The sequence below is a fragment of the Mastigoproctus giganteus genome, chromosome 2 (assembly GCF_048544385.1).
Source record: "Mastigoproctus giganteus isolate SK-2022 chromosome 2, ASM4854438v1, whole genome shotgun sequence".
Taxonomy (NCBI): Eukaryota; Metazoa; Arthropoda; class Arachnida; order Uropygi; family Thelyphonidae; genus Mastigoproctus; species Mastigoproctus giganteus.
Genome location: NC_143576.1, coordinates 198,750,446 through 198,770,883, shown reverse-complemented (window position 1 = coordinate 198,770,883; position 20,438 = coordinate 198,750,446). Strand labels below are relative to the sequence as shown.

General features: G+C 38.2%; 1 protein-coding gene across 1 annotated transcript in view; it reads right to left on the bottom strand.

Moving 5' to 3' along the window:
* LOC150089900 (pyruvate dehydrogenase phosphatase regulatory subunit, mitochondrial-like) overlaps positions 1-20,438 on the bottom strand; it is a 197,592-nt gene that overhangs the window by 137,881 nt on the left and 39,273 nt on the right. The window contains 2 exon segments of the mRNA XM_090368894.1: positions 1,537-1,618; positions 12,261-12,342. Of these exon segments, the coding sequence (XP_090225020.1) occupies positions 1,537-1,618; positions 12,261-12,342 (164 nt within the window).

Genomic DNA, 20,438 nt, shown 5'->3' with positions numbered 1-20,438 from the left:
TGATTCAACACTGCACTGTCCAGCCATGTCGACATGGCTGGACAGTGCAGTGTCCAGCCAGTGTACTTCCTTGGATTTTATTGTGTTTCTTAACTAATAGCATAACCCCTCCTCCCTTCCTATTCTGTCTATCCTTCCTGTACACAATGTACTCCCCAAATTCCATTTCTGCATTCCTTATATCTGTGTGACACCACATCTCTGATATCGCAACAATATCTGCCTTTGATGTTTTGACGAACTCCTCAAATTCATCAAATTTATTAATGACTCCCAGCAGTCTCAGAAGTCCCCTACACCTCATTTTCCAGGGTGCTGCTCATTCCAATAGAAAAAGTGCAAGAATCACTTTCAACCTCTGCCAGCGGCTACTATTAATCTATTAGTCTGTGTATCCCCCCAAGCTAGCAGTTTTCCGACCCACCTAACACTGCTTCGATAGCAGCAGCAAATATTCTTGCACCCTTTCTATTTAAGTGTATCCCATCCCTGCAGAAGCAGTCTCTCCTGTGAACAAGCACAGACCAGGCTGAGAAAAATTCTACCCCTTGAGCTTTGCACAATCTCTCCAGAGCTGAATTGATCGACAAGGCTCTCATCATATATTCCCTCCTATTGTGCCTGGGCAGAATTGCAGACACTTACAAATTCAACCCTAACTCATGGCTTTATTTCAACATTGACCTGTACCTGTTAAGTAATTCTGCCTGTCTTCTACTGTTAATATCATTAGTGCCAACTTGTACAACAATATCACCAATTGTGCCCTTCAAAGATGATATCTGCTCTACGTCATCAACCTTTGCTCCTGGCAGGCATACCCAGGTCCTGTTACACCTATCCTTTTTCCACAATATGTTCTCTGTTTCCTGACAATAGGATCATCGACACCTAATCTCCAGCATCTGGAGATTAGGCATCTGTGAGGTGATCTGATTGAGGTGTATAAGGTGTATAAGGAATGGTTTGAGCAGGCTCAACACTGATGGGATTCTTCCTCTTGCTCAGATTACAAACCTGAGGGGGCATAAACTCAAATTGAGGAAAGACAGTTGTAGAACAGATGTGCGGAAATTTGACTTTAGCCAGCAGGTAGTTTATTGCCGGAACAAACTTCCATATGTCATAACGGAAGTTGATAGCTTAAATAAATTCAAGGAAGAAGTGGACAAACGTTTGGAGTAAATGGATGTGTGAAATGGGAAGTGTTTATTTTTTCTTTCTTTTTTTTTGCTGATGCTATGTAAGCTTGCTTTCTTGCATCGTATGTCTCTGCTAATACTAATGCTAAATGCTGATGGTATCCTTACTCTTTCTCAGATGACACATAATGGGATATATTTCTATCTGGTGTTATTAAACTGAGTAGGCTAAATAAATTTAAGGAAGAATCATGCAAATTATTAGATGGAAGCAATAAATTCCTTGCATCATTTACTACTACTAAAACTATATGAAGCACCAAGGTCAAACACTCTTAAGAGAGAAAATGGCTTTTCATTTCTGTTAGAAGTGAATCACAAAATTAAACTAAACCTCCACATCCTGAATACTGATGACAGGGCATTTTTTCTGAGCATCCTGAGGACTCAAAATTTCGCATTCCAGGTCAAGAAATCTAAAAAAAAAAATAATAATAATAATAACAAAAAAAAAAAAAAAAAAAAAACAGTTCAAATTCCAAGTAAAAAAACAACTCATAATGTAAAAGTTGTATAAAAAAAAAAACTAACCAATATTGAGACAAGAATTACATTAGTAACTTAGTACTGCACTATAAAGAAATAGCACTTTTCTTTCATTTATTTATAGTACCATCCATTGGCAGCTGGTTTGGTCACTGTTTTGTTTACACACGACTACATACCCTGCTATTCACAGTATGTCTCATCACAAAATAAGAGTGCTGCACTAGTAGTGTATGGCCATCCCCCAAGAAACCAATAACTTTTAAATCATCTACAGAATAGTGCAGGAAAAAGCTTAAGAACAAAGATGTAGAAAAATATAAGAGGCATGACAATTTGATTAAAAAGGAAATAAGGAAGACAAAACAGACATGGATGGAGGAGAGATGTAAAAGGATTGAATATCTGCAAAATGAGCATAAGGAACATCTAGTCCACAAAGAAGTGAAGGAACTATGCAACATCAGGAAAGGCTGTGCAAGGGGTCAATTCTGGATAAAAACAACAGGGAAATTGTGGACAAGCAACAGAAAAAGGTCAGATGACAAGAATATCTGAGAGAACTATATTGCGAGGATGACAGACAACTAGGAAATGACAACACCCAAAGAGAAGACAAACATCAAGACTTTCTGATGGAAGAACTGGAGCAAGCAATTAAATCAATGAAAAATAACAAAGCAACTGGCATTGATAACATCCCAATCTCAAATGTTCAAATACCTCGGAGCAAGAGAAAACCAGCAGCTCCTCAATATTTTCAATAATATGCTCAATGGAGAGAAACCAACCACTGATGTAGCATGGATGCAGGGAATAGCTTTGATATTATATACTTGGATCTTAGAAAGGCTTTTGATACTGTTGCACATGGAAGACTGCTACACAAATTGGAGCAGTGTGACATTGGAGGCAAATTGCTGCTATGGATAAAGGGGTGGTTGAGGGAGAGAAGACAGAGAGTGGTAATCAATGGACACTGCTCATCGTGGACTAATGTTATTAGTGGAGTTCCTCAGGGCTCAGTGTTGGGTCCATTATTGTTTTCTGTATTTATAAATGATATTGATGATGGTATATCAAGCTTAATGTCCAAGTTTGCAGACGATACAAAGGTTGGCAGGGTTGTCAAGGACACTACTGACATTATGCTACTGCAACAGGATCTGGAAAGGTTGAGCAGTTGGGCTGAGAGGTGGCAAATGAAGTTTAACATTGACAAATGTAAAGTGCTACACATGGGAAACAGCAACCCCAGAGCAACGTATCAACTCTGTGGTACTACACTGACAGTGGTAGAGAATGAAAGGGACTTGGGGGTGATTGTGCAGGCAGATATGAAGTTCTCTGAGCAGTGCAGACGGGCTGCAAGAGTAGCTCATGGAGTATTGTCAATGATATACAGGAATTTTTCCAGCAGGGATAAGGAAGTGATTATTCCCTTGTATAAAGCAATGGTCAGGCCACACCTAGAGTACTGTATACAGGTCTGGAGGCCTCATTTCAAGAAGGATGTAGAGCTGCTGGAACGAGTACAGAGAAGGGCAACAAGATTAGTGAATGGAACAAAGGGGTGCTCTTACGAAGAAAGGCTTAAGTTTTGCAAATTACAGTGTCTGGAGACTAGGCACCAGCGAGGTGATCTGATAGAGGTGTATAAAGCCTTGAATGGTTTGAGCATGCTCAATGCTGATGGGATTCTTCCTCTAGCTCAGAAAAATCACCTGAGAGGGCATAAATTCAAATTGAGGAAAGACAGATGTAAGATAGACGTGCGGAAATTTGCCTTTAGCCTTTTTGCCTTTAGGTGGTTGGTTGGTGTAACAGACTTCCATCCCTTGTAGTGGAGGTTGATAGCCTAAATAAGTTTAAGGCTCAGCTGGACAGGTATTTTGAACGAACAGAGGGGTGAAGTGGAAGTGGGTTTTTTTTTTTTTTTTTTTTTTTTGGCTGATGCTGCATAAGCTTGCTTTCTTGCATCAAATGCCTCTACTAATGCTAATTAATGCTAATACTTGCTGAGATCCATCTTTATTCCCATACCAAAAAAGGCAAGAACAGCAAAATGTGCAGACTACCACCACACAATAAGCCTCATAAGGCACTCCAGTGCCTCATGAGGCTCCTCTTGAAGATGATTGTACACAGAATTGAAGGCAAGATTCAAGAACAAATTGGAAAAGACCAGATGGGTTTTAAAAAGGGGGTTGGCACAAGAGAAGCAATATTTGCTCTGAAAATACTGGCAGAAAGAGCAACTGAACACCAGCAGAACCAATTTGTCTGCTTCACTGACTTTAACAAAGCATTTGATTGCTTGAAACATGATATCCTCTTCCAGCTCTTGAACAATCTAAACATCAATCGCAAGGAACTAAGAATACTATACCTTTTAGCATTAGCATACAATGCAAGAAAGCAAGCTTATGCAGCATCTGCCAAAAAAAAAAACATCCTCCTATTCCACCCCCTCCATTCGTTCCAATTGCCTGTCCAGCTAAGCCTTAAATTTATTTAGGCTATCCCACAACAAAAGATGGAAGTCTGTTCCACCAATCAACTATCTGCTGGCTAAAAATTTCTGCACATCTATTCTACAACTGTCTTTGCTCAATTTGAAACTGTGCCCCCTCAGGTTCTTAATCTGAGCAAGAGGAAGAATCCAATCAGCCTTCAGCTTGCTCAACCCATTCAAGGACTTATACACCTCAATCAGATCACCTCACAGGTGCCTACTCTCCAGGTGTTGCAATTTGCAGAACTTAGGCTTTTCTTGGTAAGTAAGAGCACCCCTTCGTTCCCCTCACTAATCTTGTTGCCCTTCTTTGTACTTGTTTTAGCAACTCTATATCCTTCCTAAAATGAGGCCTCTAGACCTGTACACAGTACTCTAGGTGTGGCCCGACCACAGCATAACCTTGTATAATTTTGCTATAAGGGACAGGGAGGTCCCTGTCCCTTATAGCAAAATTCTTATATATCATTGACAAGACTCCATGACCTGCCTTGGCAGCCCCTCTGTACTGCTCAGAGAACTTCATATTTGACTGCACAATTACCATAAGGTATTTTTCACTTTCCACTTCCCTGAGTGTAGTACCACACGGTTGGTATGTTTCTCTTTGGTTATTGCTACTCATATACAGTACTTTGCATTTGTCAATATTAAACTTCAGTTGCCACTTTTCAGCCCATTTGTCCACTTTATCTAGATCCAGTTGGAGTAGCATACTGTCTTTACTGTCGTAAAGACATACTGTCTTTACTGCCAACCTTTGTATCACCTGAAAACTTGGACATTGAACCTGATATAGCTTCATCAATATCATTGATAAATATACAAAACAACAATGGGCCCAACACCGAACCCTGGGGAACTCCACTAATAACATTTTTCCACGAAGAGCAGTGTCCACTGATTACCACTCTCTGTCATCTCCCACTCAACCATCCCTTTATCCATTGTAGCAACTTACTCTTAATGCGCCATACATCTCCAATTTGTACAGCAGTCTTCCATGTGCAACAGTATCAAAAGCATTCTTGAAATCCAAGTATATGATATCGAAATTATTTTTGGCATTCGGTTCCTTTGTGACCACATCATAGTATCCAATCAAATTGGTCAGACAAGACCTCCCTTTAACAATACATGCTGTGTCTTAACTATTACTGCAGTCTTGTCTAGATGATCCTGCAATGCTTCTTCTTTAACCAGTGATTCCATTATTTTCCCCGGAACACAAGTTAAACTAACAGGTCTATAGTTACTTGTGTCATCTTTTGAACCCCCTTTGTGAATTGGTGATAGCATTAGCATTAGTAGAGGCATTTGATGCAAGAAAGCAAGCTTATGCAGCATCAGCCAAAAAAAAAAAAAAACCACACTTCCACTTCACCCCTCTGTTCGTTCAAAATACCTGTCCAGCTGAGCCTTAAACTTATTTAGGCTATCAACCTCCACCACAAGGGATGGAAGTCTGTTCCACCAACCAACCACCCGCTGGCTAAAGGCAAATTTCTGCACGTCTATCCTACATCTGTCTTTCCTCAATTTGAATTTATGCCCTCTCAGGTGATTTTTCTGAGCTAGAGGAAGAATCCCATCAGCATTGAGCATGCTCAAACCATTCAAGGCTTTATACACCTCTATCAGATCATCTCGCTGGTGCCTAGTCTCCAGACACTGTAATTTGCAAAACTTAAGCCTTTCTTCGTAAGAGCACCCCTTTGTTCCATTCACTAATCTTGTTGCCCTTCTCTGTACTCGTTCCAGCAGCTCTACATCCTTCTTGAAATGAGGCCTCCAGACCTGTATACAGTACTCTAGGTGTGGCCTGACCATTGCCTTATACAATGGAATAATCACCTCCTTATCCCTGCTGGAAAAATTCCTGTATATCATTGACAATACTCCATGAGCTACTCTTGCAGCCCGTCTGCACTGCTCAGAGAACTTCATATCTGCCTGCACAACCACCCCCAAGTCCCTTTCATTCTCTACCACTGTCAGTGTAGTACCACAGAGTTGATACGTTGCTCTGGGGTTGCTGTTTCCCATGTGTAGTACTTTACATTTGTCAATGTTAAACTTCATTTGCCACCTCTCAGCCCATCTGCTCAACCTTTCCAGATCCTGTTGCAGCAGCATAGTGTCAGTAGTGTCCTTGACAACCCTGCCAACCTTTGTATCATCTGCAAACTTGGACATTAAGCTTGATATACCATCATCAATATCATTTATAAATACAGAAAACAATAATGGACCTAACACTGAGCCCTGAGGGACTCCACTAATAACATTAATCCACGATGAGCAGTGTCCATTGATTACCACTCTCTGTCTTCTCCCCCTCAACCACCCCTTTATCCATAGCAGCAACTTGCCTTCAATGCCACACTGCTCCAATTTGTGTAGCAGTCTTCCATGTGCAACAGTATCAAAAGCCTTTCTAAGATCCAAGTATATAATATCAAAGTTATTCCCTGCATCCAGTTCTTTTGTGACTGCATCATTGTATCCAATCAAGTTGGTCAGGCAAGACTTCCCCTTAACAAACCCATGCTGTGTCTGAGCTATAACTGAAGTCTTGTCTAAATGATCCTGCTGTGCTTCTTTAACCAGTGCCTCCATTAATTTTCCTGGAACAGAAGTTAAGCTCACAGGTCTATAATTACTTGTGTCAGCCTTTGATCCTCCTTTGTGAATTGGGGTCACATTTGCACATTTCCAGTCTATGGGATATCTTGAGCAAGTAGCGGCAATCACTGTAGAGGAAGAAAACAGACTGGGTAAAAATCCAGAGAGGAGTGAGGCAAGGATGTGTGCTGTCTCCTATGCTGAAACCATTATAGATCTAATACAAGATTCTAAAGAAGGAATTATTGTTAATGGTTCAGTTATCAGTAACCTGCACTATGTAGACGATACTGCCCTCATTGCAACATCAGAGGAAAAGCTACAAACACTCCTCAATAAAGTGGTAAAAGCCAGTGAACAGATAGGCTTAACAATTAATGCCAAAAACACCAAAACTATGGTTAAAAACTTCTTGCCTTGAATCAAAATATGCCGTGGCAACTCCCTCATTAAAAAAGTAGCTTTAAGTATCTAGGGAAGATCTTTACAAATAATAGTGACCGAGGCACAGAAATCAGAAGCAGAATTGGTATGGCCAAAGAAGTATTTAAGAATTTTAAGAACTTCCTCTGTGACACAAAACTGGATTTCCAGAAAAGATATTGAATGGCCAAATGCTACACATGAAGCACTTTCTTATATGGATGTGAGATCTGGTCATGCGGAAGGTAGAAATCAGGAAACTGGAAGCCTTCAAGATGTGGATGTTCAGAAGAATGCTCAAAATTCCGTGGAAAAATTGGGTAACCAAGGAGTGGATCCTTAAGAAGTCGAAGACCACAAGGACACTACTAACTACAATTGCAAAGAGAAAGACTGCCTACCTCGGGCATATTATAAGAGGCCCACAATATGACTTGCAGAGACTAATCCTGCAAGAGAAGATTAAAGGCAAAAGAACAAAATGAAGATAAAGAAAAAAGTGGCTTGATAGCATTAAAGAATGAATGGGGGGGTCTTACAATACAAGAACTATTTCATAAAGCAAGAGACAAGAGTTGGGTGGAAAACGTTGGTCTCCAGCGTTCAAAGTGAACACAGAACCTGAAGAAGGATAGTGATACCCAAAATTGCAAATATGTTCCTCTAAAAGAAGTCCTATTTATTTGTATTGCAATGTCTAAGAAACTTTTAGTGACTGTATCACTTCCGAGAGCAATGCAAGTTTCTTAATTTACTATGTATAATTAGTGTAATTCATAAGTGTCATAGTTTAATATCAACATAGTTGAGAGGTAATGCTGATTTTTCAAATACAAGTTTAAGGTTTAGCACATGAAATAACAAAGCCAATGAGCATTTTAAAAACTAGTCAGATAAATTGTGTAGTCTGGCAAATCATATCAATTATTAGAGGGTGGATGACAAACTCATACAGAATGACTGATTTTTTATTCATTAAATCATTTTAGTTGCAAGTGTTTTTTTTTAAAATCCTAGTCTCAAAATTAATTTTACTTCAAACAGAAGCAGTATGTTGGGTAGGTGGACGAGTGGCTGGCTTGTTGACTGCCTGCCAACTACACAGACCAATGCTTTTAAGCAGATTGTCTCGACAACTATCTAACATAAGATTCTGTTTACATGTTTACCTATTGGTAAACCTTGCTATTCAATATTTCTTATATTGAAGTCTGGCAAATCATGTCAATTAGAGGGTAGATGACAAAATCATACAGAAGGACTGATTTTTTATTCATTAAACTATTTTGGTTGCAAGTATTTTTTTAATCCTAGAGTCTCAGAACTAACTTTACTTCAAACAGAAGCAGTGTATTGGGTAGGTGGACAAGTGGATGGCTGGTTGCCTGCCTGCCAACTACCCGGACCTTTTAAGTTTCGTTTAGCTTTTAAGCAGATTGTCTCAACAACTATCTAACATAAGATTCTGTTTACATGTTTTCTTGGTGTCAAACTTGCTATTCAATATTTCTTATATTTTTTAATTCAAAACTCATTCTGTTATTGCATTATTAAATATCACAGTTTTCACCCTTGGTTAGAGATCATGACATTTCATAACATAGTTTCATCTAAGACAGCAATATCAAAATAGCAAAAAAAAAAAAAAAAAAAACTGCTTGAAGCAAATTAACAAGTGACATATATTATTGGAGAAAACAAAAACTTTTTTTTTATTTTTAGGGTTAAGAAAAGAATGTGTTTCCCTGCATCATTTTGCCATATTATAAATAAGCAGCCAGTATTGTATGGATGTAGGTTAGAGAGTTACAGTCTTGTGCAAATTAATGTGAACACAGAGATTTTCTAAAACAACATATTTACTTCATAATTCAAGTACAAAAAGCAAGCAAAGAAATACACTTTTTAATATTCAGTGTGACCTCCTTTGGTCTTTATCACTATCTTTACTCACTTGGGCATGGAATCAATCAGTTTTTTTTTTTTTTTTTTGCAAGTTTCAATTATTTTTGGATCATGGGGCTGCACTTTTATCACAACACAAATCATATTCTTTTTCACTATGCAGCCCATTTTCTGACCGTGTCAAAAAATTATAACCCATAGATTTTCAAAGAGATTGAGGTCAGAGGAGTTTTCAGGCCATTCCAAGCACATTATATTGTGTCCTCTAAAAATTGTATTGACTTTTTTGAATGAATGGAAAGTAGCACAGTCCTGCAGAAAAATAACATTCCTAGTTGCATCTAGGTTATTCAATTCTGACAACACTTTTGTTGCTAAAATTGGTATGGATTTGTCGCTGTTCATCACCCTGTCTACAAGAAGGATCCAGTACTTTGATAAGTAAAACAACCCCAAAACATTTTTAATAGGATGTTCAGTAGTCTGCTGCATATGCTAGGCAAATAAACTTTCTCCATTTGACCTCCTCACACGCATATGTCTCATTCTCTGAATGCTCAAAATGGTTTTCATCAGAAAAGAGAACTTTTCTCTGCTCTTCTTTAGTCCAGCTTTAATGCCATTTTAGTCTTTTTTATTTTCTTCATAGCTTGAGTCAAAAGTTGCTTTTTTTTACTGGCTTACAACCTTTCTGGCAAACCTCTAAAAATCATTTTCACACCAGTTCCAGCCATATTCTATTTTAAATTAGAGCTGATCATATGAGGATCTATTCTTCTTCTCATTATATAGGCAGGAGTTATGGGTGTTGTTTTTCTTTACTGTCCATATTAGCCTTTTCTTTAAAGTGAAATGAACCTAGGCTACCGTTGCCGAGTGGTCAGCACACAGCTGCATAAGTTCATGTGCCTTGAGTGACTGGGGGTTCAAGGCCATGACTGCTGAATATGGTACTGTTTCTTGTATTCTGTCTATCTTGTGAACTCCTCTGACCATTTGGTCATCCCAGAGTATAAACAGAAACCTGTCTCATGTTTCAGGTTGATTATCTGTTAACAGCTCCCAAACTAACTTTACGCCGTTCTGCTATCTCTCTCTCTGACAAGGGAAATATCTTTGTGCGCAATCTTAGACCATTTTATTGTGGTTAAATTCATTTCTGTAATGAAAGATCTATAAACACTAAAATTAAAGCAAGTCTCAGGATTTCTATTTAAAAGCAAAGCTCTCTACATAACCATTAAATTCTTCTTTAAAATACACTTGCAATAATATCAAGTGTAAATCCTGTAAATAAACAAATGAAATTACAGTTATAATAACTATTAACAAGTTGATAAAAGACAATATACCAAAACTCCCATTTTGTAAATATTAGGTTGTTCAAGACTATATATCTTTTCTTCTACTTATAAATGTTTAAGTAATAAATAAAACTTTGAACCTTTCCACGAATGGCAGATAAACAAATAAATAATATATTCATACATTTCAAATGTTCTACCGTTTGTTTGTTTGTTATTTGGTTTTTAGGAGCATTAGCAACTAAGGCCATATTGCTCCTGGGATATGTGGTGGTCATTCCCTGACCTTTCCGTCTGCATCCTCCGTATTTGGTGGTCACGAGCTCGAACCCCAGTCTAATCAAGAAGCATGTGCTACACACTGCTGCTCCTGCTCACCTGGCTACAGAGGCACCTGTTCTACTGTGCCACGATGTGAAAAACATGCGGTAGTTATATAAGGATCAATTGATTATCGGTATTTATCTTCACTATATTATTATTCTGACCAAAAGTGAAAGTAAATCATGGTGTTCATATAAACTATGTGTAAAAGGTAAAAGTCGAAGCTGTTTGCACTTGACTTGATCTGAAGGAAAAACTTCTTTTTTTTTTTTTCTTTTTTTTTTTGGAAATGTGCTAATATTTTCTATATTAGTATTTGTGCATGAGGACAAATTTGCAATAGATGCAAGAAATATAATTCAGATTATACAAGATAACTAAAATAACATCACTTTTTTGTAGCATGTGGGTATATTTAAGCAAATTTAATTATATTTGGAAAGAAAAAAATTTGCTAGAATACCTGTCAAGAATAAAACTATCAGTTAAATTTATTCTGATAGTAGTCCTGATTATACATTTCAATTTTTCTAAGTGAAATGGAAAATGTAAAGCAGGTATGGAAAATAGATGCTGCCAGTGTCGAATCTAACATGCTAAGTAATTTTAATTACACAACTTTGTGTAAACAAAATCTTCACAACCTTTCCAACCTGAAAGAAATTTTCAAAATGCCATATTGACTTGTCCCATAAAACTGACATACAGGCAATCTATTCTGTACTTTAAAACTAATATTGTGAAATGTAATCAAAATTCTTAAGGGCACTAGTGACTAAGTTAAGATAAAAGACACTGATCACTAAGATAAAAAATAGATGATCACAAAAATAAATTTAATAAAATTTATATTTCAATGATTTGTAAAATTCTTTCAATATAATTAATAATAAATTAATTTTTTATACGATATAACATTCTTTATTACTTTGTCTTAACTTAGTTCTTTCAACTTGCTTCATATTACTTGATATAAAATTAATAATTCATATATAATGATTTGCTGATTTATTCATTGTTGTAATTAACAAAAATTATAACAATCATATCAATTTTAAAGTAAATTTCCTACTACAAAATTCACATATTTCATCAAAACAATAGTAATATGAAGTGTCAGTTCTATAAGCAACATCAGATCTAAAAAATTTTTGCATTGGTTTTTGTGAAAATCTTTTTCTCAATAATTAATTATATAAAGACAGATAGAGTGAACTGCAGATTAAATGGTGCAAACCACTTATAGTAAAAAACTGATAAATTCTGCATTAATATGAATGCACCTCCTCAGACTCTTAATAAGAAACAAATTCCATACTGATGCAAATAAATTTAATTAGAAGTAGAAATAGTGATACTCATATATATATTGATTATTATTAAAAAATCAAGTAAGTGATAAAATATAAGATGACAAACTCAAATAATTTGAGAAAATTACACAGTTAAAGAAAATTTTGTGATAAAATTCCTTACGCTGCTGATGCTGCAAGACGACGAAATGAAATGCTTCGATCTTTGGTCCTTGCTAACAAAAGACTTCCACAACCTTTCCACCCTGTTAACATATAAATAGTAAATTATCATGTAAAAATTCACAGCTATATTGTAAAATGTTGAAACTCATTAAGAAGTGCTCTATGCTGAATCCGCAGCAGAAGTTTCCCAATTGATATTTCACAGTTACACCTAATGAGGTAATAAATTTTATAGAAATTCTTAAACATTTAATGATTTGAATGCAGGATTCTAAGTTGTGTCCACTTTTTAATAATAAACACTATCAGTATTCATTTGAAAAGCTATCAAAAATAGCAGGAAAGACAGTAGGATCCTAATTAAGCTAGCTGACCTTTAAATTAGAGAAGGAAAAGGCAAAATCTACATTGTATATTTAACCAATCAATAATTCAATTAAATTAATCACTTTTGAACCATATGAAATTAATAATGCTGAAACTAGAGCTCATTATGTTTTTAGGCAACTACTACTGTTACCATATAATAGGAGGGGGGAATTGATTAACAAACCAACCAAAATAAATTAAATAATTAAATTAAGTGAAAACCAAATGCAATGAAAACCTACTCTCTCTCTCTCCATAGGAAAAGCCCCTCAGCCTTCTAAAAATTTGTGAAAAACTACAGCCCACATTATGCAAGAAAACTACACCATCCACTAAGCTAAATGCAAACTCACAAATAAGAAAATAATTGAACTCAAACATAAGGAAAGAAATGAAAGAATAAGGGAATCACTGATTAAAGGAATAATGCAGGACCATCATGATTTCTTTAAGAAGTACCCTAACCAGTTGATTCCAAAAAAAGGCCATATATATATTTAGATGGTGAACTGTTGAGAAGCAGCCAAGTGTTCACTGGTGTCCCTATATGACCTATAACGGAACAATCTGAGAAAATACAAACTTATCTCCATAAAACATGGCAAGTCCTCTTCATGCTAACTTAAAAACAACCAACCATATTAAATTTAAATTTTTGAGTCACCCAATGGCAAAATGGCAATGAATAGCAATTCATTGAAAATGAATAGCAATTCGCAGTCAATTTATGACCTTTTCGGGTTCAACAGGTGTGGGGTGCTACCCAAAAAAAATCATGCCTGTGATTCCCCTTATTATTTTAATTTCTTCAATTTTAGTTAATTGAAGAAATTTCTATTTAGTTAATTGAAGAAATTGAAGAAAGTTAATTTCTTATTTGGGTATGTTGTTGTTTTGTTGTTTGTTATTTTACAGCACATTAACATTTAAAAGGCCATAACGAGTAAGTAAATCTTATTTGGGAGCCTGAATTTATCCTTTGGGATGAAATCCTGTAGTCTTCTTACATAAAACAGAAAGCTGCAATGTGCCAAATTTGTAGAAAGCTGAGGGGCTTTTCTCATGATGAGAATAGGTTTTCATTGCTTAATTTAATTATTTAATTTATTTTGGTTGGTTTGTTAATTATTTTTTTCCTACTGCTAGTACCTCTTATATGGTACTAGCAGTAGTTACCTAAATACATAATATGCTGTAGTTTCAGCATTATTAATTTCACATGGTTCAAGAGTGATTAATTTAATTGAACACTTTATTTATTAGCTAACTTTATTTTTGAAAACTGTACAATCAGGACATTAGTATTAGTATTGGCCATTTTGCTACAAGGAAGCCTAAAATTTATGCTGCACAAGCCAAAAAAAAAAAAAAAGAAGAAAGGTAAAATAGCATATATAAAATAATAATTATTTATTTATTATTTTTTTTTTTTATGTAAACCCCAAACACGAGAAGTATTAGAACCTATAATACTTAGTAGCGTGCTTGGGTTGGAGGTTGAGAAGATGAAAGAAGATATTTGTAAAGATTGGATGGGAGGGATTTGTCACCCTTTTTAGGAACTGGCTGGATATGAGCAAATTTACAAGTAGAAGGAAAAACACCTTTGAATAGGAAAGTGAAAAAAGGCAGCAAAGAACAGGAGTAAGTTCAGGAGCACAGATTTTGAGAACAAGTGGAGAAATACCATCAGGACCTGGAGCTTTCTTAGCATCAAGATTGGTCAAAATCCTTCTGACATCCTTTTGACAGAAGACCACAGGAGGCAGTGAATGGAGAATTTTGGGAATGGTGGGAGGTTTTTTACCAAGATCATTAATACATGAGTTGGAAGAAAAATAGGATGCTAGCAGGTCGGCTTTATCCTTGGCTGAAGTGACAACAGAACCATCTGGTTTGGACAGAGGTGGGAGCAGAGATGGGCACTGACACAATCTGAGCAAACGTTGACATCAGGAAGTTTTGAAACAGTAATCCGACCAAGGAAAAGAAATCTTGCAGGTCATCCCATTTTGCATTCTTGTAATGCCAAACAAAACGAGGTTGGGAATAGCCTTGAGATAAAGGCTCCATTGGAGAAAAGATAATCACCAAGTTGTGATCTGAGGTGCCTAAAGGACCCCTCACTTTGACCGTGTACTTAGAAGGGTTGTTTGTGAGAAAAAGGTCAAGCGTGTTGGCTGTATGGTTAGGATTGTCTGGTATTCTTGTAGGTAAATGAACATTCTGTGCAAAGTCATTAGTAATTGCAAAAGCCTTAGCATCTCGACCAGCTGGGTCGGTGTGACTAGAAAATGGAAGCCAGCTGGAGTTGTGAACATTAAAATCACCAAGGAAAATTACCTCACTGTTAGGAAAGTTGGACTGGAGAAAGTCAAGTTGCAAAGAGAGGAAGTCAAGGAGTTCCAAGTGATTAGTGGAGTTGAGAGAACGGTACAGAGAACAGATGAATTTGACACAATGAGGGAGAGAGATTTTAAGCCAGAGATGACTGAAAAGAGGAGATTCCAAATTACCAAGTCTCTGACAGGGAATATCGGAACGGACATATGCCCAAGTACCACCTTTGAGGTGAAAGGAATCATACAGCGAATAATTTAGAGAACTTTTTTTTTTTTTTTTTTTATGAGAACCCCAAACACGAGAGGTATTATAACCTATAGTACTTAGTACCGTGCTTGGGTTGGAGGTTGAGAACACGAAAGAAGATATTTGTTGATATTGGACTTGAACTTCTGTAGATTGTAATATTCAGGAAATACGTATGAAGGAAGGTTGTTCCAGAAAACAGCAGTTGAATGAATAAATGAGGAAGATGAAAAGTTGGTTCTGTGGGTTTGAAGTTGGACAGTACATGGATGTCGGCTGGTGGCGGCACGTGTTCGGACTGTTTTGAAAGAGAGAGCGGGAATTATAGAAGCCAATTCAGAAGAACAGTGCCCGTGGAAGTATCTGTAGAAGAGGCATGCAGCAGAAACAGTGCGTCTATGAGAAAGCGAGTGGAGAGACTCTGTTAGAGATGAATCATTAATTAACCTAACTGCCCTCTTCTGAATGGAATCAAGAAGCCTGAGAGAGGTTTTGGGGGCACCACCCCAGATGTGGGAACAATATTCCATGGCAGGGCGGATTTGCGATTTATACAGAGTGAGCAGCAGTTTGGGAGAAAAGTAACGCCGAGAGCGAAAGAGAAAACCAAGTTTTTTAGATGCGGAGGAAGCAATATTTGTAATGTGCTTGTGCCAAGAGAGATTAGAAGTCAGGGTAATCCCCAAAAGAGATATATCATTTTGCCTAGAAATCGGAGTGTCACTAAAGATAAGCATAGGAGCAGAAGAATCCTTTTTGCGAGATATAAGACAAGATTGAGTTTTAGAAGGGTTGAAATCAACTAAGTTATCTTTGCCCCACTGGAGAATTACCTGAAGATCAGCATTTAAGGAATTGGCAGCAGATTTTCGAGAACTTGAAGCTGATTGAGCTGGACAAGGTTTCTCAAAATGGAAAGTTGAATGCAATGTGCTATCATTGGCAAAACTATGGATAGGATTTCCAGTCAATGGAAGAAGGTCATTGATATACAAGAGGAAAAGAGTGGGGGAAAGAACTGAACCTTGGGGGACACCGGCATTAGTGGAGAAGTTAGAAGACAGAGAGCCATCTACCATCACTCTCAGTGAGCGATCAGAGAGAAAACTGGATAACCAATTACTAAAAACAGTTGGCAAACCATAAGATGGAAGCTTGTTTAGAAGACCTTTATGCCAAACACGATCAAAAGCCTTTGAGATGTCAAGAGCAACTACTTGTGTTTCACCGAACCTTTCCATTGAATTAGTCCATAAACGGGTAACATAAGCCAGAATATCACCAGTGGATCGACACTGACGGAATCCATACTGGCGATCATTGATCAGACGGAAGGTTTCTAGGTAGTTTAGGAGTTGGCGGTTAATTGATTTCTCCATCACTTTCGAAAGAGTAGAAGTAATTGCAATGGGACGATAATTGGAGGGGCGCCTCCGTAGCCAGGTGGGAAGGAGCAGCAGTGCGTAGCACACGCTTCTTGATTAGACCGGGGTTCGAGCCCGTCACCACCAAATACGGAAGATGCGGAAAGATCAGGAAATGACCACCGCATATCCCGGAGCAATATGGCCTTAGTTGCTAATGCTCCTAAAAACCAAATAACAAACAACAAACGATAATCGGATGGGAGGGATTTGTCACCCTTTTTAGGAACTGGCTGGATATGAGCAAATTTCCAAGCAGAAGGAAAAACAACTTTGGAATAAGAAAGTGAAAACAGGCGGCAAAGAATAGGAGTAAGTTCAGGAGCACAGGTTTTGAGAACAAGTGGAGAAATACCATCAGGACCTGGAGCTTTCTGAGCATCAAGATTCATCAAAATCCTTCTGATATCCTTTTGACGGAAGACCACAGGAGGCACTGAATGGAGCGTGTTAGGAATGGTGGGAGGTGTTTTACCAAGATCATTAATACATGAGCTCGAAGAAAAATGGGATGCTAGCAGGTCAGCTTTATCCTTGGCTGAAGTGACAACAGAACCATCTGGTTTGGACAGAGGTGGGAGCAGAGATGGGCAAAAGTTGCGGCCAATAGCTTTGGCAAGAGACCAGAATGCTCGGCTACCATTAGGGCAAGAAGCAAGTTTTCTACTCTTAGCCTGTTCAAACTCTAGTTTGGACTGATTAATAACTGCTTTACAATTGTTGCGAGCTTTGGTGTAAGCAGAAAATGAAACTGAAGAATTAGAAACAAGCCAATTACGATATGCAACATTCTTCTCTTGGACAGCCTTAGCACATTTATTGGAAAACCAAAGTTTAGATAAAGGACGAGATTTTAAAGTGGAGTGTGGGATAAATGATTCCATTCCTGCAAGAATAATTTCACTGACACGATCTGAGCAAAGGTTGACATCAGAAGTTTTGAAACAGTAATCAGACCAAGGAAAAGAAGAAAAGAAGTCTCGCAGGTCATCCCATTTTGCATTCTTGTAATGCCAAACAATACGAGGTTGGGAATAGCCATGAGATAAAGGTTCCATTGGAGAAGAGACAAACACCAAGTTGTGATCTGAAGTGCCTAAAGGACCTCTCACTTCAACCTTGTACTTAGAAGGGTTGTTTGTGAGAAAAAGATCAAGCGTATTGGCTGTATGATTAGGATTGTCCGGTATTCTTGTAGGTAAATGAACAATCTGTGCTAGGTCATTAGTAATTGCAAAAGCCTCAGCATCCGGACCTGCTGGGTCGGTGTGACTAGAAAATGGAAGCCAGCTGGAGTTGTGAACGTTAAAATCACCAAGGAAAATTACCTCACTGTTAGGAAAGTTGGACTGAAGAAAGTCAAGTTGCAATGAGAGGAAGTCAAACAGCTCCAAGTGATTAGTGGAGTTGGGAGAACGGTAGAGACAACAGATGAATTTGACACAATGAGTTAGAGAGATTTTAAGCCAGAGAAGATCAAAGAGAGGAGATTCCAAATTGCCAAATTGTCAATTTCCAAATTGACAGGGAATATCAGAATGGACATATGCACAAGTACCACCTTTGAGGCGAAAGGAATCATACAGCAAATAATTTGGACATCTGAGATGAGCAGTAGTTGAATCAACTGATAACTGAGATTCAGTCAGGAAAAAGTACATGGGGTTTGGAAGACTGCAAGTGGAAATGGACATCGTTGAGATTAGAAATGAGACCACGTATATTTGTGAAATGAATTAGGAAGTCCTTGGGAGGTTTAGATCTTTTTGCAGATAAGCTTGCTCTATTATTTTGACAATTCATGGTGTATTCAATAGTAAGAAAAAGTGGGTGGGACATGCTGTATGAAGTAATGAAATTTTTGGATTTGGCGTACATGTGGTGAGAATATACCCAGATCCTTGACATAACGTGGCCTCGACAATGCTCCCCGCATACACACTACTCGGACTCCCTCCAGTCACTATCTGGCAGAGTAGAGGTAGCAAGATTATACACTAGCTGATCCAGAAGCTTCCTAGAGAGTTTACCAATAGGTTCAGTCCGGTGTACTAACTAGCGGCCGGCCTGCGAACACCGTTTTAGAGCTGTACCCTCGAAATGTAAGGAATATTGGATCTCGCCACGACGTTCATCATAACCTCAAAAATCATCAATCATACTGCATTATGAAAGAGATAGGGAAGGGTTGGCCGGAACTTTGCTCTAGAGACTAAACATGGGTTCCACCACTTCAAGCCTCCAATAAGCAAAGTGGTGGTATTTCACCGGTTGATGAGAGTCATCTACCACCTAGTACTGCCTGGTAACATAGAGGGGCGGCGTTCCTCCATGTGGTGTGGGCGCCACACCTCGACCCCTGCTTACTTTGGTTCACACCTGGGTGGTCACCCACCATGTACTTGTGCATGAAGGTTATACCCAGGATTACTAACAGTCCCACCATCGTGAAGGTGCAAGCAGAGGATTTGGCTGTCGTAGACCGTCCGGACTTCGCCGAAATTGGGTCCACTTTGACTTGAGTGTCACCCGAATATCAGTTCCATCAGCGTTTTAGACTCCCAGGTAGCAAGCACAGCTTGTCTGGCATATCTGAGAGAATGTCTGTGACAACCTCAAGGACCATGAACTGAGATGAGCAGTAGTTAATCAACTGATAACTGAGATTCTGTCAGAAAAAGTACATGGGGTTTGGCTGACTACAAGTGGAAATGGACATCGCTGGGATTAGAATTGAGACCACGTATATGTGTGAAATGAATTAGGAAGTGTTTGGGAGGCTTAGATCTCTTCACAGGTAAGCTTACTCTATTAGTTTGACAATTCATGGCATATTCAATAGTAAGAAAAAGTGGGTGGGGCATGATGTATGAAGTAATGAAATTTTTTGATATGGCGTACACGTGGTAAGAATATACCCAGATCCTTGACATAACGTGGCCTCGACAATGCCCCCCGCATACACACTACTCAGACTCCCTCCAGTCACTATCTGGCAGAGTAGAGGTAGTAAGATTATACATTAGCTGATCCGTAAACCTCCTAGAGAGTTATCAAAAGGTTCGGTCCAGTGTACTAACTAGCGGCCGGCCTGCGAATACCGTTTTAGAGCTGTACCTCGAAATGTAAGGAAGATTGGATCTTGCCACGATGTTCATCATAACCTCAAAAGTCATCAATCATACTACATGATGGAAGAGATGGGGAAGGGTTGACCGGAACTTAGCTCTGGAGACTAAACATGGGTTCACTTCAAAGTGGTGGTATTGCACCGGTTGATGAGAGTCATCTACCACCTAGTACTGCCTGGTAACACAGAGGGGTGCCATTCCTCCATGTGGTGTGGGCGCCACACCTCGACCCCTGCTTGTGTTGGTTCACACCTGGGTGGGCAGTCACCGTGTTCTCGTGCATGGAGGTTATACCCAGGATTAATAAATAATAAAATAAAATGAAATAAACAACCTATGCATTTCCCTCTTCCTGTAGGTAACTATCCAGCTGACCTTTCAATTTCCCCATGTAGGAAACTTATTCCAGTAATTTAAACTCACTGGCTAAAATAAAACTTCCTGGAATCCAGTCTAAACTTCTCTCCTGTAACTTGAATTTATGGCGCTTAGTGCTAGAATCATTTATAACCATGAAAATTTCGTCCTCATTCATTTTACTTTTGCCGTTCAGAGCCTTAAACACCTCAATCAAGTCTTCACTAAGGTGCCTAGTTTTCAAGCTGTGCAACCCATATATTCAAAGTCTCCTCATATGGATGCCCCTTTTGCCAGGCAGAATGA